Below are 22686 nucleotides of genomic sequence, written 5' to 3'. Positions count from 1 at the left end.
AATATGGTGGTCTGGGATAAAGGGATGAGTGGGAGGAAAAAGAAGCAGAAGGCCCACCCTGCTAAAATTCAGCTTCTTAACTTTTGTTCTTCAAAGATGAAGCAAGCTGCTGCCAAATGGACTTGATCAGAGGTTGGGCGATAGGTGACCTCCCATCAGTGCCCGGGGCACCTGCCACAAAGTAAGTGGAGCATAAAGCTACGCTGCTCCACTCTGCTAGGAAAAGCAAGCAACTCGAGTGACCCTTGAGCAAGTTTCTTCAAACCAGAATTTAAGCAGCTGTGTGACTGCCAGTCTGCATGGGCAGATTAACAGGATTCCCTTCCTCCATGTGGTTGTTCTAGGGTACTTACCTATGACAAGTGTTAGTTATTTTTAAGCAAATGCCATTGTAACAGTCAAAATTTTAACTGGTGCCATTTCTAAATGCTGCACAACCTACCTCTGTTCATGGACACTGAGAAAAAACATTTTCTGAAGAGCTGGACGCAGGGATTTTAAGAAAACTCCTTGGTTTTTATGACGGGCATTATTTTTCAGATTGTGAAACGCTGGAAATGGCAGAGAGTCTTATAAAAGCATGAAGTACTGCAGGCTTTACTCACCAGTAAGGCGTTCCCACGAAAGAATTGGCAGGGGAGACTATAGATGCTGACCCAAAATCAGCTAGTTTCACTTGACCTGGTTCTGTTAGAAGAATATTTCCAGCTTTAATATCCCTTTAAACGAAAAAAAGAAAATAATACTTCTGATTACAATAGAGTAACTTCCAAAAGTTTAAAAATACACAGAAGTTCACTAACTTTTTCTCAGTTAAACATTCATAAAAACCTGAAAATATTTAGAAGCCTGGTATTACAGAAAACTAGAGAAATCAGATACACGTGTTTTTTGGGGGAATAGAAACCTGGCAGTACCCAAGAAGGGCAGGGGGTGAGGGAAGAGGAGACAAGCCATGGTTGCAAGGTTGAGGCCTCAAACTGAGATCCAGGAGAGAGGTATCCTAATACCCAGCTGGGAGACCTTAAATGACACCAGACACACTATTTTCATCTTTAGAATATCATAGGCTCCCTTATCCGATCCTTCCTACAGCTCTCAGATCATTCACACATTTAAGAGATTAATGATAATGCCACTAATGAAATACAAAAGGCACAAGATATATTCAACACCTTTGACACCATAAGTTTCTAAATTCCAACAGTAAGTGGAATAATCTCAAATTAACTGCCCATGAAATGCTGAGAAAGGTTGATGCAATTTGCATTTCTTCTAAGACACTTGGCAATGACCCTGTTCACAGTTTGAGAAAGACTTGTCAGTTACATCTGAAATACTTTTTTCCTCCATCCATCTGACATAAAAGGAGGATGACTGCTTTGGGAAATTCAAGTCTACTCACATTGCCAGCTGAAATTCACAATACAGTGAAAGTTCCTAAAAACCCTCATACATCACTTCAAAAACAAAGGGAAAATTGCTCACTAGGTATTGCCACAAGTGCATTTACATGGGCAAAGCCATTTGCTTTTACAAAAGCAGACCCTCAACATAAATGGATTGTGTGTAAAGGATCCCTGTCAGCCAGGCTGTATATGCCAGACGGTTTGGAATGTCTCTCTGCCATCTCTTCAAAAAATATAATGTATCTTTATGCAAAAAATGCATCAAGAAAAATATCAGCTTTTCTTATCTGGTGTTCAACTAAATGTCCTTAAACACCAAAGCCACTCAGCAGCAGCAGGAGACCTCCAACACGAACAAGTAACCATGTATTCCCAAACACACTTGTACTCTGACCCTGTGAAAACAGAGCTAATTAGGTAAATGGGAAGGGAAATAAAGCCATCTTGTATTTGCTGCAGAGCATACACTGAATTATCATCCAGCAGCTGAAGCACAATGACTTGTGCAAATACAGATCCAGTGTCATTGTAGAACCAGAGAACAGCTGTGCTCAAAGACCCTTTAAACTCAGCATGACACAAACACCCATGAGATGCTGTTGTCTCCAAAGGGCAGCACACAGGACAGGCAAACTGGGACAGAGGGCCACAGAAATCAGAGTTTACTTACAGTATTTCAGCAGCAGAGCCAGAGTAAGAACCTCCATCCCCTCATTCCCAGGACAGTACTGCTTTAAAACTAATATTTTGGATTTTTTTTGCACACATGTGTTACTCAAATACATCCTGACATGACTTCAGGTTTTGGGTCTATGCTTCTGTCACTTCTGCTGGATGACAAGCGCTAAAGATGTCTTGTCTGTGCAAGAATGGACACCTCAAACATAAAAAAGAAACAGCCTGGGCTGTCCCCTTTGCTGTCACCTCCACTGCTGCCTTTGCTGTCCAGCAAACAACAGAGGACTCAGCAGGTGCTTTAGGCATCAGCAAACAGATTTGCTAACTTAGGTTTGCCTCGTGCCTGCAATTAAACAGAAAATAATCTCATCCTTTGCCATCCCATAGGCATTAGAACTAACCGGTGGCAGAGGCGCTCAGGGAGCTCAGATCAGACACTTGCTTTGTCCTGTGTCTCCACAAGGTGTCCCTCCCTTCCAGGCCATGTCCCGTTGCCGTCCTTGCTGTGGGGCAGGGATGCCCCAGCTGTCCCCACCAGCTTTGGTCCTTTTCAGCCTTTGCTTGACTTTTCTCAGCACTACAGGGACTTGTCACAGCAGAGGCGAAGGGTTTGCGGTTCTTGTCACTGTGCACATCAGCACAGACTCCTCAGCGCTAGGAAATGGCACTTCTCCACCTCTCCTTCTAAAGACACAACATCTCTCAGAAAATGAGAAATCTCTTGATTTCCTTCTTTTCTGAGATTATTTGCCTTCCCACCTCAGAGGTTAAAAGGCAGAACAGTCCTTTGAAGAAAACCAGTAGATAGGCAAGAGCTGCGTGGTGCTTCCAGCACACTGCAAAGTAACCTTTTCCAGTTCCAAAGAGGAATAACCAGCTTTGTTCTTGATATGCAATAAGCACGCTCATGGAAAGTTCACACATAGCAGCTACTACTCCTGAATTTACAACACATCGGTTGCACCACTTTAGAAAGTCTAAACAAGTACGGACAAAAACGAGTTCTCAGTAGTGTCCATACAGGGAATAATTTACTATAAATAAGAATTCAATGCACTTCGAAAGCACATAAAATATTTCAGGACAGGTATTTTTATGCTCGAATAAGGGCAAACATGCAAAGGACTGATAAAAAGTCATCTTAGTTTAATTTCCCAAATTGGCATTAATGTTTAAATTCATATTTCACCTAAATATCATTTAATAACCATGTGTAGATACGCCCTAAGTAGTTATTGCAACAAGTGAAAAATAATTCCTCTCTCTAAAAAAATGCCTCATTGTCTCAGTCTCAGATATACCAATTTTCTGTCTTAAGTTTGCTAGCAGACCACAAAGACGCTTTTAGCCCCATAAATTAGTCTCAAGTTTGCTCCTTCTGACATTACACTAATCTATTAACAGTTCTCACCCGATATTATCAGTAGTACCCAAAATTAGACCAAAAAGAGAACATGCAACACCCTTGACAAGTGAGTCGAAAAAATCCAGACTCCTAAAAAATACTACATAATGAAAGACAGATCTAGGAGCTGAAATCCATGAGCAGCCTCTTATAAAATCTTAAAAGTAGTCTAGCTCTACCACTCCACTTTATTTGGTAAATTTAGGGTGCTATTTTACTGCCAACATTCAGGTGTGTTCTTTGTTACCAGGTTCCGCAGAGAAACGCTGCTCACACGAAAGAGAATTTGGTGCAGGACGTAGCCACGTTAAATTATTTCAACCAAAGAAATACACTCCTTAACAGCAAACAACTTTTATCTACCTAACCCTGCGATTAGGAGGACTGACATGTCCATTAAAGAAAATTTTGGTAGAATAACCTTTTCCTCCGCTGTGTTCAAGGAACTTTGGCATTTTCAGACTCCAGAGGGTGGAAGATGGAAACCCATGTAGCAGCACCAAGCTCTGGCCTTACCTATGAATCTTGGAGTGAGAGTGCAGGTAGGCCAGCCCCTGCAAGGCACCGTGGGTGATGGCAGCGATCTCCACTTCCTGAAGTGGCTTCTTATGAACTACGGAAAAAATAAAGAAAAAAACATTAGAAAATAAATGCAATCTTTTCCTGAGAAAGTGTTTTTAAAGAGGAGAAGCAGCGCCGATTTTGCCAGCTATGGGGTGAAGCTCATCTTCACTGTGCTGGTTTCCTGGGGCTTGATGGCCACGAGCAGCTCTGAGTCCCTGCGCAGTCTGTGCATGTATTTTACATCACGGGAAAACACATTTTTCTTCACGTTCCTGCTAGGGCTGACAGTTACTACTAACAACAGGAGATCCGTCTGAGCATAACTTACCAAATGTATTTGAAATAAATTTCCTTAGCAAGGAGAACTTCCCACTTTTTTTCCCCAAGAGATAAAAATCAGCAAAACAAGGAATACCAGCTACAAAGAAACACAGCAAAGCACCTTCCACGTATCCCTAAATATGACCAGCACGTGTCGTTGGCTGACTATCTTGGGATACAAAAGATACGGCCCATACAGAGTACTAGTTTTTGCAAAATTCAGCTTCGATTCCCTATTCCTCTGCAAGTGCTGCTGTTCTAGTTTTGAGGTCGTATCGATCTCTTGTTCTATCAAATCATTCATACTTATTCCTACAAACTGCAAGACAAAGACAATCTCTGCAGGTTTTTGTTATGGATATTCACAAAACAGGCAGTCTGCTTCAGTCACTAAGAAGGCTCAAATTACATCTTATACCTTTGTTTTACAACATATAAGTGTGCATAGAAGCACCACTATCTGTAGCACTGGCCTCCTGGGAAAGTCTCAGCTTAGCCTGGGTAGCACAACCACAGGCATTCTCGCTCCAGAATGGAGCAGCACACACAGCCAGCCTCTGCCATCTGCAAAATAGCAGCCTGTGAGAAAACAGCCTCCCACTGCACTCGGAAGGGGCACTAGCAAAAAGCAAATAAAAGACTACATAAAACTTACCCTCTAGCAAATCAGAAGCTGATCCTAAACAGTACTCCATAACCAACTGCAAGAAAAAAAAGCATGCTTTTAAATAATAGGGTAAACACTCGCCAACAAACAGCTACTACGTGAATGGCTGTGAAACAGTAGAAGCAAATAAAACCTTTAGTTGCAAGAAATTCAAAAAACGATGAACAAAACAAAATGCTCCAGACATTCCAACAATGCCAAGACATCTTCGTTGTTGTAAAGAAGCTTTAAGCACTGAGAAATTTTGGGGAGATATTGTAAAGGGTGTTCCATAATAATTGTTTAATCTGCATGAAGGCAGAGGCCTGACACAGAGCAGCAGGGGTTTGTTCCAATATCCTTAATATCTGTTCCCTTTAAATTACCTGGAACTTCTTCAGATGAAAGGGACTGCAGGCAGCATGGGATGAATACTGCTGCACGTAAGACACTGCGTGTACTGAATATTTGACTGCTGTACCACACATTTTCTGCTCGTGAAGACCTCTAAATGCCACACCACTCACTCACCCAGGCCGTATGCTCTTTCAAGTAACAGCCCTTATACTCGATGGTGTTGGGGTGCTTCAGCTGTTGTAGAAACTTGACTTCTTTGATGATATCCTGCCATTTCTAAGTAAAAAAAAAAAGAAGCAAAAAGGTATAAACGCATTTCTCTGCTTAATCCCCTACATACTCTCATACACCACACACTGTAGTACAGACTGAAGCAACTGTAAAACTATTTTACAATGTGAAGACAGTAAGAATCATAAGGTGCAAAAGCACAACTATACAGTCATCTGGATCCCTGTTGCACTGAGACGCCTCCAAGACACATTCAAACAGCTTGAGGATTGCAAAAATACTTTTTCCTTGTTTTAACTGCAACGAATTTTACTTAAAGCATCGCTACTCTTTTTAATATTGAACTGTCCAGTGGTCTCAAGCCTAGTAACAAACCCACCTGTCCCAAGAGACACCACTACCCATAATATGCTTTAGAGATAGAAGCAGTTTGCTGTTTACTTCCTTGTGAAGCACAAAGCCACAGACATTTAGAAGACCTCAGCACATGTGGGAGAGCAACAGGTAAGCAAGGAAAAATAAGTTTAAAACATCCCTGTTTGCTCTTCACAAACATATTCTCCTCTGCATGTCAACACCCCAATCCAAACAGAGTCAAGCCAAGATCAACGCACCGCAGCACAAAAATAAGAGAAGCAACTAACAAACAACAGCTGAAGTGAGACTGATATTCTAAATACAAGGTCTATGCAATTTTAGATTATAGATCCTGAAAAGTGTTTCAAGTCAGCTATACATTTCAGTCGACACTTCCAAGAGTTGTGGTTATGGCTCCAGTGTCCTCTTATTCACTTATTAATGAAATTATTACTGAAATAACCACCATACCAGCATTCTGAATTCCCACTCACTTCCTTAAACTGAACTATTTGTCAAAATTTGCATAAACTCATTTTCCCTCTCCACAAAGCTCCATGGAAGAGAGTAACAGCTAACGCAATAAAAAGCTGGTCTGCTGGGGTCAAATGAAATATGCAGCTAATTTTGCTGTTCAGATTTACATTATAGTTGCAACAGCTTCTGCATGCAGAATTGGCTTTATTCACCTTACCTCATTCGTTTGCTTTCCACTATAGGACATTTTCTTGACTGCCACCACCTCATTAGTGTGGGAATTTGTAGCCTGGAGTAGGGAAAAAGAAACAGATTGAAAAAAGTGTTGGTTCTTTTTTTCTCCCCATGGAGTGAGCTGGGCCTTGGCAAACGTGGGCTTTTTCCTCTGATACTGCATCCATGCGAGCTCCTACACTTGAGAGATCTTCCTCATTATAACATTTACCAGACAAATATTATGAACCTCTTCCCTGAGTGTATCTGTCACAGTCCGTCCCTCAGCCCTTACTGTGCTTGTTACCTCTGATACACAAACCAAGGCCTGATATTGCCCTCTCTGAGAACACGCAAAATACAGCTGTATTGGAAATGCAGTAAAAACAGTCTTAGATAAACTTCTGGGAAAATGTTTTCTAAAGAAATAAATCAAAAGGTATACAAAAATTTCTTTAATTTCATAAAAAAAACTCATAAAACGCTGATATTCTCTAACAGCCATTTCAATTTTCAGTTTCAAGAAGACGCTTCATTCTGGAGTTTCTCTCTATTCAAAAAGCAATCTTCCTTTCACTGTGCCAGATCTCAGTTGTACAACGAATATTACTCAGTCAGCAAAATTCTCCTTCTCCACAGCCTGTATGATACAACAGATGGAGACCGAAGGCTGAAAACTCAGTTTTAGAAAAAGTTCTACTTGCCTGGATTGGCACTGCCCTCATTTCTGCACGTTAAGGACAAACAACTTGAAGGTTTTAAGTCATAAAAAGAGTTGTTGAAATCCCAGTACCTCCAACTGTTTACCATTCTCATGACAAAATTTACTGACAGTTAAAAGCTTAGAATACAATAGAAGCTAAACGAGGTAAATCCTCCTTTCAACTACTTGAGTGGATGAGCACTGAACTTTCAAGTAACATATTAATGAAAGACATTTCATGATGCAAATAGTGACTTCAAAGGAAAATGTTGTCAGGTAAACCCCAAGAGTGCAGGAATTACAGAAGGAAGGTGACACACCCAGACCCCTCAGCACAGGCTTCTCCTCAAATGAGCTACAGAAAACTGAAAACAAGTAACTTTTGGGTAAGGCAAACCCCCTTCCTAACCACTCATCAGTCTGATTCAGCACAGAAAAGATCAAGAGTATGTTACTCAAATAGATGAGCTAATGCTGGTGTGCTAAGCAAATCTTCAAGTGTTTGCTCAGTGAATTCCAAGTATCTTCATGCGAATGTGGTTCTCTCTCATTTCAGCTGTATTTTTTGCGGAATGGCACGCGGCCGTGCTCTCGGTCATGGGTGAAGTTCTTAAAGGGCTGTATGAGCACACTTGACAGAAATATCCACTTGCTGAAGTGGCTCTGGCCATACTTGTAGATCTGTAGGGAAAAGCCTGGCAGAAAACAAGCACATTTAGCTTGCAAAACCTCATTTCCATTGCCTTCATCTGCTTTATCTTCTTTCCATATTTCCAATATGGAGAGAAGTAGGTTGCTTTTGATGAAAACTATTCTGAAGTCAACTGCAAAATCAACTCATTTCAAGTCAAGTTAGCATCAACTTTAAAACCTTGAGAGAAGTGATGCATTCTTTTTTGATAACAAGCATGTCAGGATCCCTGGAAATCTTGCCATGATGATCCAAGATCTTATTCTTGGTCCTTGCCTTACTCCAAGATGTGTAAGAATTGAGATATAAGACAGGCTACACAAGCTTTTAAAAAGGAGGCCAAACAAAACAAAGATGCACAGCATCCCCTGCATGGCAGGGAACAGCTCCAGCATGACCCATCCGAGGGGGGCACAGCTGGAGGGGTTCCTCAGGTGAGCCCAGGCTACTGGGCACTGAAAACTGGAAACAGGTGAGTTTCTGCTTGTGACTGACTTGCTTGTCACAAGGCAAAGACTCCTAAGAACAATTTACTGGATGCCGAGTGCTTCATGTGCCAGGAAGGAAAGCCTGAGTTTCAAACAGTGGCAAAGGAGCATGGATGGATCACAGAAAAGTGGTGATGCATCTAATTACTATGTTCCTACCACAGTATTATTACAGGCATGACTGCAATCACCATCCAGCTTGGAGGATGTGGCTGCTCCTCGGAGATTGCAAGAAGCTGCAGGCTGGCTAAACTCTGCAGTGTCTTTAAAGCACAGACCAGTTAAATAAGGCATTCAGGGAAAGGAGGAAGAGAAGCATCGAGGGATCAGGAGTCTTTTACCGAAGCCTGGTGACATTTAAGCTGTAAGCCTGCACAGTGGGTGAGACCTCTGACACTCCTCATGCTCTTCCCCTGAAGCGTGAGGAAATTCTGAGCACCAGAGCTGAGTGATAAAGGTGGCACCTTCACCACTTCAACTTTACCCTAAAGCACACCATGCATCCTTTCCCTTCGGTCTTGAAAACCACTGGGTAGGATCTCGCTACTCCCACCCAAAAAAACCGCTTGCTCCTTTTCTGGAGTGGATCAACACGTATCCTGAGTTGTACAGTCTCATCCTCTTACACGTGTAGTACGCTTAACATTATACCCTCATTGACCTGTTGCTCCACCATCTCTAAGTGCCTGTGCCACTGCCGACAATCCCCATGGCAGAAACCTCCCTATTGCATTACTACCATAACATACACTGAGGAATTATGTCGTTATCCCTCAAAACAGACACGCACTGCTTATCTGACACAAAATAACAGGTACCTCTCCTGTCCTAACAACAATCCCACAAACACCCCCATCACTTTACACAACTTTAAACAGTGAATTGAAGTGCTTGCAAATAATTTTAGCTGCTGCCAGCATCCAGAGCTACAGGTGTAAGGGTACTTATCTAAATACTTTCATGTCCAATGTTCGGAAATCTCAGTTCTAGTGACCTTGATCTTCTGGAGCGGCAGGCCACGCTACCAAGCAGCTTTAATCCGTCTTTTTTTTGTCATACTGAATTCTATTTTAGTTTCAATGATAGCAACTGGATTATAATTATTTCCAAATCCAGTATTTTGGATTTGGCTTTGTTTGATACTAAATGTAAAAGCACTATTATTCTCACTTTCCAGATCAAATTATCTTGACGGTATTAATGCAATACACCCTTCCAGCTTCAATTCTCATTCCTCTCCAGACTTTCTCTTTGCTTTTGCCATGTAAGTATTTGGTACTGAATATAGTATGTTACGAGATGAACATAGAATCATAGAATAGTTTAGGTTGGAAGGGACCTTTAAAGGTCATCTATTCCAACCCCCACATGGTGACAAGGGTGATGGCAAAACAAACTGATATTTTAAAGATACCTCTTAACTCCTAAATTATCAGAGCAGCAGAGAAATCACTCAAAAGCCTGAATATAATCTGATGCAACTTCCACAGCATTTTTACCCAAGCAGCCACAATAGCAGTTCATTAACAAAGTAGCTTTTAACTCCAAATGCATTTTGAATCATTAAGTCACTAGATCTATTAATTTGCAATGATTTACAAGCATATGAGCACCAAGCAGAGTATCTTGAAATTCCTGTTTGGCAAATTAATTTCCAACCGCTTAAATTCAACTTTTGGCATCACACAGAAGAAGATACCATGTACTTAACCTGAATGGTTGGGGGCACCATTGAGACTATAGCCAACTGCTCCTATAAATAAAGATTTAACAGTAAAGAGCTCTGGAAACACTTATTTTTGAGATGCATTACGAGAAAGCACACAAAGCACTGAGGGCTTGAAGAACACTCGCTTTTACAAACAGTGAAAATCTTCAAAATGTAAGGTAAAATGGTTCCGTTTTCCAAAAAGGAGGTAAGGAATTCTACTTACGAAGTAAACTGCTCCAAAGCTTCCATGTCCAATTTCATGCAAACCCACAAATATTTCTTCAGGATCATCTTTGTAGAACAGGTCAGCTATTTCTGGGTCCTTTGGCACCCCTTTGCGCATGTTGAACACTATTATGAACCAGTTCGTGCTTTCAATTTCCAATCAATTTCTTCCTTCATCGACAAAGTAGTTTGTAGACAGCATTCAGCACCTGGTGAAAAGGTTCATCTTTAATCTGTTTCCATTACACACGTTTCTGTTCTCGCTTCTCTGACAACAAAATAAGAGGAAACGCTCTCAGGAGCAATAGACTGTAATATCGTTTCCTTCAGCTAATTCTTTTTAATTATTAGTCCAATTTAGATATAGAGATTAAAATGCATTCAGAGTACAACAGCTCTTTATCTCATACAGGAAGCCAGTGCTGCAGTTACACTAAAGTCCACTTGAAGACATGAGTCCTGTTGCTATGCAAAACATCCTGTGATACAAGTTTGTTATTCTTCATGCCGGTCTCCTAATGTGTCACTTTTGAGACCATCACCATTGTTCCTCCTACTTTTCTCTGCTGTTTGTTTGCTTTGTTTCTCTACTCCCACTTGCCAGCTGGTAGCAAAGTTAGCTTTTATTCCACAAAAACACTTCACTGTCATATGATTTTTATTTATTTATTGAGTCAATGCTGCAAGACAGATAGTGCTACTGGATTGTGATGGCTCCCAGGTCACAGAATTGCTTTGGAAAGCTCCTAAGACTCCATCGTGTAAGACAGGTCTTTATCTCCTTACATCTTTAGCATAGGCATATAACTAGTCAGCACAAAAATTAGCTGTATTTAAATGAAGATTTCCAGTATTCATCTCCAAAACTGTATTTATTTAAAAAAAAAAAAAGGTGAGAGAAACATTTGAAAGTTTCACATTTCCTATCAAAACATCCTGAAAAATCTGCAGTGGTTCCTTAGCCACTGGTGTGCAAAGCAATGACAGATGCCTCAACCCCACTGCTTTTGATTTCTGAAACCCAGCAGACGATCTGCAGGTGACTCAACTGGAGCAGTTTTCAACAACAGTCTGGAGCAATGCTCAAAACTACTTCCAGATACATAGTTCAGCACCTCATTTATTGAGACCACATCTTCTCTATGCATGAAAGAAAAAGATGTCTGAAAACATACACTAAAATGTCCAGCCTACCTCAGGACATAAACCAGTGTAACATTTAAAGAGAGACCAGCTGAAATTTCACAATTGGGTAAAAAAAAAAAAAACAACCCACACATAAAAGGCTTCAGAAGGTTTCAGACTACGAGAGCAATCCAGATGGAAAGATGAAAGCAGAGCACAACTTTGGTCTGGTGCTGAGACAGCACCCTTGGCTCAGCATGGCACGTCATGGAGCAAAATGTACAAACTGTGGTTCGTCAGAGATGCACAAAATGTACCTGGGTAGCTGTGGCACAAAGCATGCTCTGTGGCTCAGATTCCTTTCAGCAGCATCGTCCTGTGCTCTTGTCCTCCCAGACTCTATGCACTCTCTTATTCTGCAAAGGAAAAGAAATAAGAGTATTTAGAAAAAGTATTCTAAGTTTTATACCTTATTCTAAAACAAAAACACTACATTTAGAAAAGACCACGGACTTATCAAGGCATCACTTGAAAATGCAGTTAAAAGGTGAGCTGGCTGTAAGTGCTAATGGTGTCTCTTTATATGAAGATATTCCCCTTCCTTTGTCCTACAGCCCTTGGTCTTGTTATCACAGAATCCCAGAATGTCAGGGGTTGGAAGGGACCTGGAAAGCTCATCCAGTGCAATCCCCCCATGGAGCAGGAACACCCAGATGAGGTTACACAGGAAGGTGTCCAGGCGGGTTGGAATGTCTGCACAGAAGGAGACTCCACAACCCCCCTGGGCAGCCTGGGCCAGGCTCTGCCACCCTCACCGGGAACAAGTTTCTTCTCAAATTTAAGTGGAACCTCTTGTGTTCCAGTTTGTACCCATTGCCCCTTGTCCTATCAGTGGTTGTCACCGAGAAGAGCCTGGCTCCCTCCTCCTGACACTCGCCCTTTACAAATTTATAGACATTAATGAGGTCACCCCTCGGTCTCCTCTTCTCCAAGCTAAAGAGATCCTATCATTCTAAGATAGGAAACCAGGAAAACAGCTTAAATGCCAAATTCTTTGACTTTTATAAAGACTCTTAAGCTTGCCGGGATAGGAAAAACATGGAAGCTTGCACTCAGACTACCTTTTTCAGATTGCCTATGAAAAGGACAAAGCTCCCAATGCTGAGTCTATTATTTAGCTCCGTCTGTTGTACCTGATGCCACACAAGACTTGAAAGTCCTAGGTATGAATAAGTCAAACACTGCTGGATTCCACAGGGGAGAGAATGAGCAATGGAAGGATGAAAAAGGAGGGCAAGCACTCAGCCCCATCAGCTGAAATCAGGTGTAGATTGCTCAGAGCCAGGGATGCAGCTGCCTGCATCAATACCCTGAACAGCCAGAGCCGTCCCCTCCGTGGGGTCACACACCCCGAACAGCCAGAGCCATCCCCTCCGTGGGGACACACACCCCAAACAGCCAGAGCCGTCCCCTCCGTGGGGACACACACCCCAAACAGCCAGAGCTGTCCCCTCCGTGGGGACACACACCCCAAACAGCCAGAGCTGTCCCCTCCGTGGGGACACACTCCCCAAACAGCCAGAGCTGTCCCCTCCGTGGGGACACACACCCCAAACAGCCAGAGCTGTCCCCTCCGTGGGGACACACTCCCCAAACAGCCAGAGCCATCCCCTCTGTGGGGACACACACCCCCAACAGCCAGAGCCATCCCCTCCATGGGGACACACACCCCAAACAACCAGAGCTGTCCCCTCCGTGGGGTCACATACCCCCAGAGCTCAGCATTAGCTTGTCCTCATGGAAGAGGTTATCGCAGAACTGCATCCACAGTAGAAACGCTTCCAAGTAAAGCACACTAGGTAGTTTTATTGCCCAAATCTGATTTAATATACACCTGGCTTAATGAGAAAGAAGATAACTCACCTTCTCATTTATTAGGAAAAAAATATATGAGCAGAAATCTTCCTGCTAGTAGCTAACATTACAAAAAAAATTGTATTTTTGTCTGTTTTCAACACATCGCAATACTATTGAGTCGTTAACAAGCTACTTGAAGAGCTCCAGAAAAAGGTTCTGCAATGTTTAGTTAAAAAAAAAATCAAGTATAAATAAATGACAAAGCCAGATGAATGAAATGATTATTCATTCTCAGCTGATTGGCCTCGCCCAGAGGTGCTATATTTACTACATGCCTGCAGACAGGGGCAAAGAATGCAGTATTTCAGGTCTGGCATTCTTCAGCCAAGTGAAAAATCCATTTGGCTTTAGAACAATAAAAACAAACCAATGAAGAAAACAATTTATCCATCTCTAGTCAAATGAACTTCTCTGCCATAAACAAAGTCTGTGCAACTCCAATATGCAAGGATAAATTAGTATTTAAAATGGGAAACTAAATGTCAATACTTAAAAGTTAAGCTCTAAGTAATAATGTCATTCCCCAATTAAGTCAGATGCGTAGTGAGACTGTATAATAAGTAAATCTTTTCACGGGGACTATTACTTTCCAGTAATCATTATCAGAAAACCTTAGGATGGAAAGCGTATCCAGAGTAATTTCAGTCCTGTTGATCTGAACATGATCACCGATTGTTCCATACAATCCCAATTTAAGCAAGTTACTGCAGTTACCAAACCACTCCATTAACACATGAAGAAACAATTTCTACTAGCAGCCCGATTTCTACTCCTCATCCTTCAAAAAGCACAGCTAGAGCAGCATTTGAGACTCCGCGTGTTCTGAAGACCTCAAATGAAACCAGCATTAATCACACTGGTGGTGACTTAGAGAAATGACAAGTGACTCAAGATTTTCAGAGTCTGTGAGACCAGCATTTTGTTCTGAAAAGGCCACTTGGAGATCCTTCAAAACTGTCCACGTGGAAATTAAAACTCTCAATCAACAGTTACCAATGAAAATCCCTTTCTTGGAGGACAAACTGCTTGTGCCCCGTTTCTGAAATTCTGTAAAGTGCTAGAAAGATACAGCGAATTCTTGAGAGTAAATTCAGCATCAGAAATACTACTAAGAAAAATATTTGAGGGATTCTCTAAGAAAAAAATTCTCTAATGAAAATTACAGAACATAGTATGAAAACCAGAAAGAAAATTGGTGATTTTTAAAGGCCTACAACTATTCCACGTACAAGTGGGAAACGAGTGCTACGCTGGACGTATCTATATGGCAATGTCTGCTTCCCAGTAATGTCACAAGCAGAAGAAAGCAAACCCAGTAGTTATTTTAAAATGCAGTTCTTTATGGGGAACGCGCCTGGCAGCCTGTGACCTGCCAAGCACTGAAGTGCCCAAAGCGAGTGAAATGCTGAAGAACTGCCCTGAAAACTACAAGTGCAGGATGATCCTGAGCTCAAACCAATCACACAATTTGCTGAAGAGCAGTTTGCTGTGCTACTCCCTGCCTCTCCCACCCTTAAAACTCCACAACTCAGGAACACAAACCCCCCAACGTGAGCCCCTCTCGATATAGTGAGTAGTTACTGCTGTAGTTCTGCCCACTGCCATAGTGTTTCAAGGATTCTCTGCTTCTCACTTACACTAAACAGCACAATAACCTGGTGCTTTTAGTGGCTGGGGTGAGATGACAACAGGTCTCAGCGTGGAGTTTCATCAGAAAATGGTGCTATAGAGAATATGGGAGCAGGAGGAACGATAAACTAGTGACACATCCTGCAGCCTGTGCAGAGAGCAGACCCTGGATAATGCTCTAACAAGTCTCACTGCTATAGCAAACAAGTGGGGTTTTTCCTCCCAATAGTTTAAAGAAAAGCAAGTTTCCTCAATTACAAGCAACCCTCACATTTGAAAAGCTTACATTGCTGCTTTTGCTATATATGTTCGCACAAAAATTCTCTTGCTACCAACTCTGACCTCCAGGTGCTATATTAATAACAACAGAGAAGACCTTGACATGAATATAAAGGAAACAACAAAATATGACTGGAAGTGACTTGAAGAAAAGCTAAACTACCCACATTTCCAAATATTTACTGAGTTAAAACTACATCCATGTATAAGAAGACAGTTATACGTGAGAACTCCAATTCTGTAGCTGGTCACAGGGTGTCTTCAGAGAGCATGGTATTGAAGAATTAAGATATTGACTTGTTTCTTCGTGGAGTTCTCTAAACAAGCGGCCCAGCATCCCTGGCTCACAGCACATTCCACACCCGACGCACCGTTTCCACACCCTACAAGCATCAAAATTTCAACACTCCAATAAAGTGCAAGCATGCAGCTTGTAAAACACAGTCTGAACTGTGTCTCACAACACTACAGTCCCTTTCAAATGTGTACAGGAATATATAAAATTAATTTTAGTTCTTAACTACACCGCGGTACTTCCCAAAAGACAGACAAAGTTTTCCACTCCAAGCAGAAAAACAAACTACAGGAAACAGGGTGGAACAGCAGCAGATTCCACTCAGAGGAGGAGCTACGGGACATGGCTCATATGTTCATTTTTAGATTAATATTTTGGGGGGAATCATTTTATACCAGAATTCTTTTTCCAAGAGTCGCCTTTCTTCACTTCAGTCTCTACAAAATCTCAAAAAAATCTGGAAGACAAGATTTAAAAGGAAATTATCAGATAAATTCAGCTGATAAAAACCATCTTCAGTAAGAAGCCTTTTGAGCTCCAAGCGGGGACATGCGCACCTTCCACTGCAGTCCTCGTACATAAACTTATATTGTTTTGTTTGATTTTTGTTTGGTTTTGGTTTGGTTTGAAGATGTAGGAGCTTTTTTCCTTCCCTTTAATGGCTCCATGTGTTTAGCTAGCAAGCCATACACAAACACTTCAGTGCCTTTGCAGCAGATTCCCTCCCATGCAGACCACGATCCAGGACAAACAGCCCATTACTTTGCAGCAGCAGGTACTTTGACTTTTTGAGAAAGACTCCTGAACCTCCATAGCTGAAGTTTTTCACTGTCATTTCTTTGATTGTTAAGAATTACTTTTCCAGCTAACACTATGTAACTGCAGGCAACATGTGTGTTTTTTCCTAGCGTATTAGCACTTAGTTTATTTTAATGCTTAAAACAGTCTGACACACATATCTGGTGTATCAATTCAAGCTACCAGCTAGTTTGCTGACAGTGTAACCAGAACATAAGCACAAAAGGTGCTCAGTGATAGTCAGTAGCTGGGACTCACATACCAGTTCCTCAAACACCACTTTTTTTGCTCTGCTTTTCAAAGAAATAACTTCCCAGAACATTCACACAATCACACACACCATTTCTATTAACATTTGTGAATATTTGGATGCACTCACAGCTCTTCACTACCTACAGCTTCTAAAAAGAACTGCAAGAAGTTTTCTTTGCCAAGGATTCTGCTCCGTGATCCACTCCAGACGTCATCCCAACACACACGCCTTGACTCAGCATCCTCCAGCGCTCACCCGGGCGTTGGGACATCGAGTTAACGAGATTACTCACACTAACAAACCCCTCTGAATCAGAACTTTCCTAAGCTGATCACCGCACAGTGCCCCTGGGATATGAAATTAAACCAATAACTTTCAGGTCTCATTGCTTTCATCAAAGCAACTTCTTTTCCCCGATTAAGAGCAGTAGTTTTAAGGAAACATTGTTCCATTTGCAACTCCTCTAGTATTTATATGCCACAGATAAGACAAACTTGTTTTCAAAACATTAAAACATAAACCGATGGGCTTAAGGTCAAGAAACAAGCAATTAGTTTTAGTTGTAGGGAACATTTCACCAAGTATGAAGCCAAGCGACACGCAGCTTTCCAGAGGACACAGCGCCAGCCACGTTCACTGGAAATGCCCCTGGCAAAGACACACCAGCTACTGGTTTGGGGATATTATAAGACATGACGGAATGCAAATGCATCAAGAAATATTTATACGTTGTCTTTCTCCTCGCTTTCCAAGATCTTATGGCTGACGTATGAAGTTTCAGTCATTGCAGAATGATGATGAGGCACTGAAGGGAGGACCGAGTGGCACCTACTGCACCGATCTATGCTGACCCAAGGCCAGATAGGAACTATAATCCACCAAAAAAAGGTTTGATTTATATTCTTGTTTATTAACATCTTCAGGAAAAGCATGATATACAAGGTAAAAATTACTTTTAAGAAATATAGAGGATTAGCATAACATTACTCCGCTTTGTGCTGTGAAGATACTCTGGGATAATCCCAATGTCTCTTTGAGAGACTTAGGAACATCTGTAACAACGAAGTTAATATCAGGCAGCCTTTCCCCACACAGCTCAAAATTCAGCACCTTACTTTAAAAGACATACGGTGCACATGTTTCAGTGTTTTCAAAATTTTGCAGCTGTCAAAAAAAAATCACATGACATTTTAATGACATAATTGCGAGGAAACTGTGAATGAGTTAAACTCAGGTGATCAGCCCAACTGGGAGAGTCATCAAACAGAGCAAACAGAGCTGGTATCTCCCAGGTCTTGTCTCAAGTGGCATTTTAAGAATTAACTGGAATAAAAGGTACAATAGAGTTTCTTAGTACCTGGACAATTGTCTCTCTCAGGCAAGAGGCAAGTTCTTTACAGTCTGTTTTGCTAAATATGTTTAATTGTGGTTACCTAAGATCATGAGGTAGAATATTTGAAAAACAAAACAAAAACCAAACCTTTAAAATCTATGACAAATTAAAAATAAAGGAAAAAACCCCTATAACCAAAAGAAAAGTTTGGGCTTTATTTAAAAGGTCCAACAGCATCCTTCTTCACCATAGGTGTGCAATGAAAAAGCAAAACTTCACAGCAAGAGACACAGGGTGATGCTGCCCAATAATTTTCCAGTTAAATTTAGAAAGATGCAATGAAAATATTTATGCCTTCATTTTAAGGGTCATTAACACTATTACATTTCTTCAACAAGAACCTGTATTTTATCATAAAATCTAGAGTGAATTATAAAAGTCTTCTTGCTCTGAGCATTTCACGGTATTTCACCACGGCACCCTTGAAATAATTCAACAGTACATCTGGAAGGGAGGGAAGACACATGAATCATTTTAAAAGCTAAATGTATATAAGCTCAAATAGCATCCTACAGAGAAATATAAATTTCATCAGATCTTCTCATCAAAACATATCTAAAACATCACATATGGGTCATGAAAGTGAGGAAATTGCCTCCCTATTTTCATCGCATTTTTTCTGTAGCATTTTTATCAGGCTCCTCATTAATGATGTTGCTTAAAAGACAGTGAACTCTAGACAATTATAAATTCATGAGCATTCTGTTGTGTGCTAGTCAGAGGCAAAAGTAAGTCATCGAATTTGTTTCTGAAAGCCTGAAGAGACACCAGCACACTCAGAGTTTCCTACCTATTAACGTAATGGCTTCCAAAGAGCTGGATCCATTTTGTGGTTTAAAGCTATTTTTAGATCTTTTTGAAGAGTTTGTATTTTGACCATCACCTAATCAAACAAAAAAATCCCAGCAAGCAGATAAACCTATTCCCACAGCCCTGCAGAGCTGACCTGCTCCTACTCACCCGCATTTCAATTCCAAACTGCAGCACTGACACCACTGGCCCTGAATCATGGACACCAGACACACCTCCCTGTCACCACATCATTTCAACAGTAAATATACAACGAGGCTGCAAACATATCCCCATCTACATTTCAAGCTCAGCTTTTCAGAAATGTAAGAAGCAACTGTTATATTAACTCTGATCACTAAAATCTCTATGAGTTTTAAAATCAGTTTTCATTTTGTTAGCTTAGAGGCATGGCTTTGATTTGCCCCTTAGAGTGAGCTACAAACTGCAGAGGACAGTTAGATTTAACTGTATAATTATGCCACTGAACAGTAACTTGGTGCTACCCAAGGAAAAGGTGTGTTTTATTGAAGGGATGTGTATGTATTTACATATTTAAAGCCTGTGATATCTGGGGCAAAAAGACAACGAGATCCTTGAATGCAATAGTGTGCTAGTGGAGCTACGTAGCTTTTGTCATAACACTAGCTGACTTTGAAAAAGCACGTTTCTATTTTAAAAACTGTTTATTCTCCTTTTGTGAGAAAGTGTAACTCAGATACTTATTTTCTGGAAGCTATACCACAGTAAAACTGGCCAAAAAGAGCAATGCAGTACAACAAAAAGTACAAAAAGTAAGAAAACAGATGCAGACCGCACTCTTGGGTTGGGAAAAGAAAGACATTCTCTGGTCATAGAGGGCCACAGTACCTTCCACAACAAAACAAACTGTGATTTTTTTTTCCTCTTCTGTTTGATGAGACAAGTGTGAAGTATGTGTGAAGTTCTTCATTATTCCAAGAAAAATCCAGATCTTCATTACAAGCTTATCAGTAATAATACCCCCCAACCTCTGAATTTCTGGAGAGAGCAGCATAAGTAGTTGTCCCCTCCAGTGATAAGATTTAGAGAGAAAGGTTTCTGAATCCTGACCTGGTGCTGCCGCTGGTTCAGAACAAAAAAAAACACAGAGAAAACCACAGCATCCCAAGGTATTTCCCCCAAGATGTCCCATCCTGCCTGGGTCACACGTCCCCGTTGCACCCCCTTTCTCTGCCCCATGAACCTCTCCCCACCACACGCTTCTCCTTTTATAGATCCCCTTCCTTCCTTCCTGCCTCCCCTGTGCCAGGCACAGATAACACTTTAGGAAACAGCCCTTTGACCCCTCGGGCTTATCATTCGGGCTCGGTCCGCCCCCAGTGACTCTGACCCAACACATCCAGCTCTCTTCCTGACCTATTTACAGGCATGACTGCAACCATTAACATATAGCACAGGAATATTTTCCATGCTCATATCATTAAAAATAGCTACATCTGTTTCATTTAGATGCTCAAAATCTGATTCAGGATTAAACATGAAAAAGCTTATTTTGAAAAATCCACAAAAATTCAATTTAGTTTGGGATACTATTACTAATAGAAGACAACCTAGCATGCACCAGCCAAGACAGAATCAGTCACTAATATCACACAATTTACCCACTGGCTTTCTAAGTTTATTATTTTCTGGCATATGGATTTTTTTTTTTTATCACTAGCAATAAGACACACTCGGAAGTCTAATGGATGTCTAATGCTCAAAACTCCATTATTATAATCTAATTATCCTGAGCAAGAAAAGAGTGTTTATCCTCTATAAAAAGAGCATGGGCTCGCTGAAAATCTGGAAAGAAAAGAAGATAGTGTGCTGCTTTTATTCAACACCCAGAAAGAACTGAAGGTTTGCTCTATCAGCCATCATATGTGCTTCTGAGACGGCCCTCTTGTGGAAATCTCTTCTTCAGGATCATTTTAACATCCTTATGACAATCAGAGGAATTATTTACACGTAGCAGCTATCACAGAATCATGGAAGTACCAAACATATTTTAATGTGGCACAATACAGCAAACCACCCATAAACACCACCACGCAGCACGAGAGCATGCAGCCCTGCACAGTGCACTGATAACATGGTCCAACAGCCTGTTTTACAACCACAGGCGTTTTACACAATAATTTCCCAGGCAGCGGCACTGAAGGCAGCGGTTACTCCGATCCCGAGGCAGGGATAAGGACCCACAGGACAGGAGACATCAGGGAAAACCACATGGAAAGGGTGTTTTCTTTTTTCTGTCGTTACCCGGAGCCCTCTCAGAGTGTCTGTGTACTTTGTCCCTCAGAGGTCTTCAGGCCAGCACTGTCCACACTTTACGAAATACAGAAGCTGATAAACTGAGAAACAAAACCTGTTCAAGGTCACCCAAAGAATACAGCAACTATGACTAAAACAGAGGTTTCCAAATTAGAAAGAGCTGGGGTGGCAACCTCACTGAATAGTCACCTGCTGCATTTTAAAATAATCTTTTTGCTGATTTACCTATCACATGCATTGACAAAGGAAGTTGGTTTTCTGGCCAACTGAACATTCATAAAATAAATAATCCAAGATCTTCTAAAGATCTGAATAAAAGCAAGTAAGTGTACGAAATTTATAAATATATGCAGCCTTTCCAAGGTATTAGTTCCTCAACACTACAAGCAGCGGTGATTTCCCCATCGCTGAGTACTCTCCAAGTCAGAAACTACTCAAGAAACTGCTCAAGAAACTACTTCATCCTGCAAACGCTCTCTCAGATACTCTCTAATGGGGTTTGCACTGCACTGACCTCTTGGGAAAGGACTGCGCACAAAATAAAAAGCTTTACTGCTTACCTAAGTCCTCTCCTACCACACAGGGTTACAAACTAATCACTAAGCAATAAAAGTAATAACGCTTGGTTATAGAAACTGAAAAATAAAGTATTTTATCGGGTGTTGACTCCTCTTCCTGCGCCATGCCTGCGTCCTCCTGCGGCACCGCGGGCTGAACCAGCACTACCAGCTAAACCCCGGGTACCTCTCTGCGCTACTGCTGGACGGGTTTTCCTCTGCTAAGTTTGTTCCGTGGCTGTTCAGCTCTCCAGGGGCTTTTTCGTAGCTTTTTCTATTTTAGGAACAAATATCCAGGCACTTGTTTCTTCCATCTTCTCACAAGTTCACTTAAGGAAAAGTGCAGATACTGCAGTTATCTTACACCTTGGTTTGGGCAATTATAGAGAGCTGGGGCACAAGTATTACTAACACACTTGGAGGGACATTTATATTAGGGTCACAAATTCATTTTCATATCTCTCCTGGCACCTCCATCAGCTCTTTTCTGAATGTAGTTCAACACAGGAAAAACATACATTCCATTTTAAAATTGTCTCAAAGATAATACTGAAGTCAGAAATCCTGCATTCCCCAACTCACCGAGCAGGATGTCAAGACAAAGAAAACCCACAGTGATTTGGGTTTTTTCTTATTTTTTTTTTTTCTTTTTGAATTAGAACTGCAGCCATGAAGGATCACCATACAGTTTTAAATGACATTAAATTTCATTTTAAATAATTTAGGCTTAAATTTCATTTTTCCACTTGAAATTCAAAATGCAAGTTCCAGCGCCGTGTCCTTATGTACAGGCATATCCTCAGATGAGTTTTAAAGTACTAAAATTTAATATTTCAGAATGTTAAACCCGGAGAGAAAAAAATTATCAGTAAACAAA

The 22686-nt window shown here is 41.1% G+C and overlaps 1 protein-coding gene across 10 annotated transcripts in view; it reads right to left on the bottom strand.

Moving 5' to 3' along the window:
* TAOK3 (TAO kinase 3) overlaps positions 1–22686 on the bottom strand; it is an 83018-nt gene that overhangs the window by 34650 nt on the left and 25682 nt on the right. For 7 of the 10 annotated variants that reach the window (XM_082066123.1, XM_082066124.1, XM_082066125.1 and 4 more), the window contains 7 exons: positions 11919–12017; positions 10475–10685; positions 6663–6734; positions 5555–5656; positions 5033–5078; positions 4009–4105; positions 606–719 (listed from right to left, as the gene is read on the bottom strand). In XM_082066123.1, coding sequence (XP_081922249.1) covers positions 606–719; positions 4009–4105; positions 5033–5078; positions 5555–5656; positions 6663–6734; positions 10475–10594 — 551 coding nt within the window. In that variant the 5' untranslated portion in view covers positions 10595–10685; positions 11919–12017. Of the gene's footprint in view, positions 1–605; positions 720–4008; positions 4106–5032; positions 5079–5554; positions 5657–6662; positions 6735–10474; positions 10745–11918; positions 12018–16116; positions 16136–22686 lie in introns of those variants that run through there. The other 3 variants (XM_082066131.1, XM_082066132.1, XM_082066129.1) reach the window with 2 other exon arrangements.

The sequence above is a fragment of the Streptopelia decaocto genome (assembly GCF_964273445.1).
Source record: "Streptopelia decaocto genome assembly, chromosome: 15".
NCBI lineage: Eukaryota > Metazoa > Chordata > Aves > Columbiformes > Columbidae > Streptopelia > Streptopelia decaocto.
This window is presented reverse-complemented; position numbering and strand designations above follow the sequence as displayed.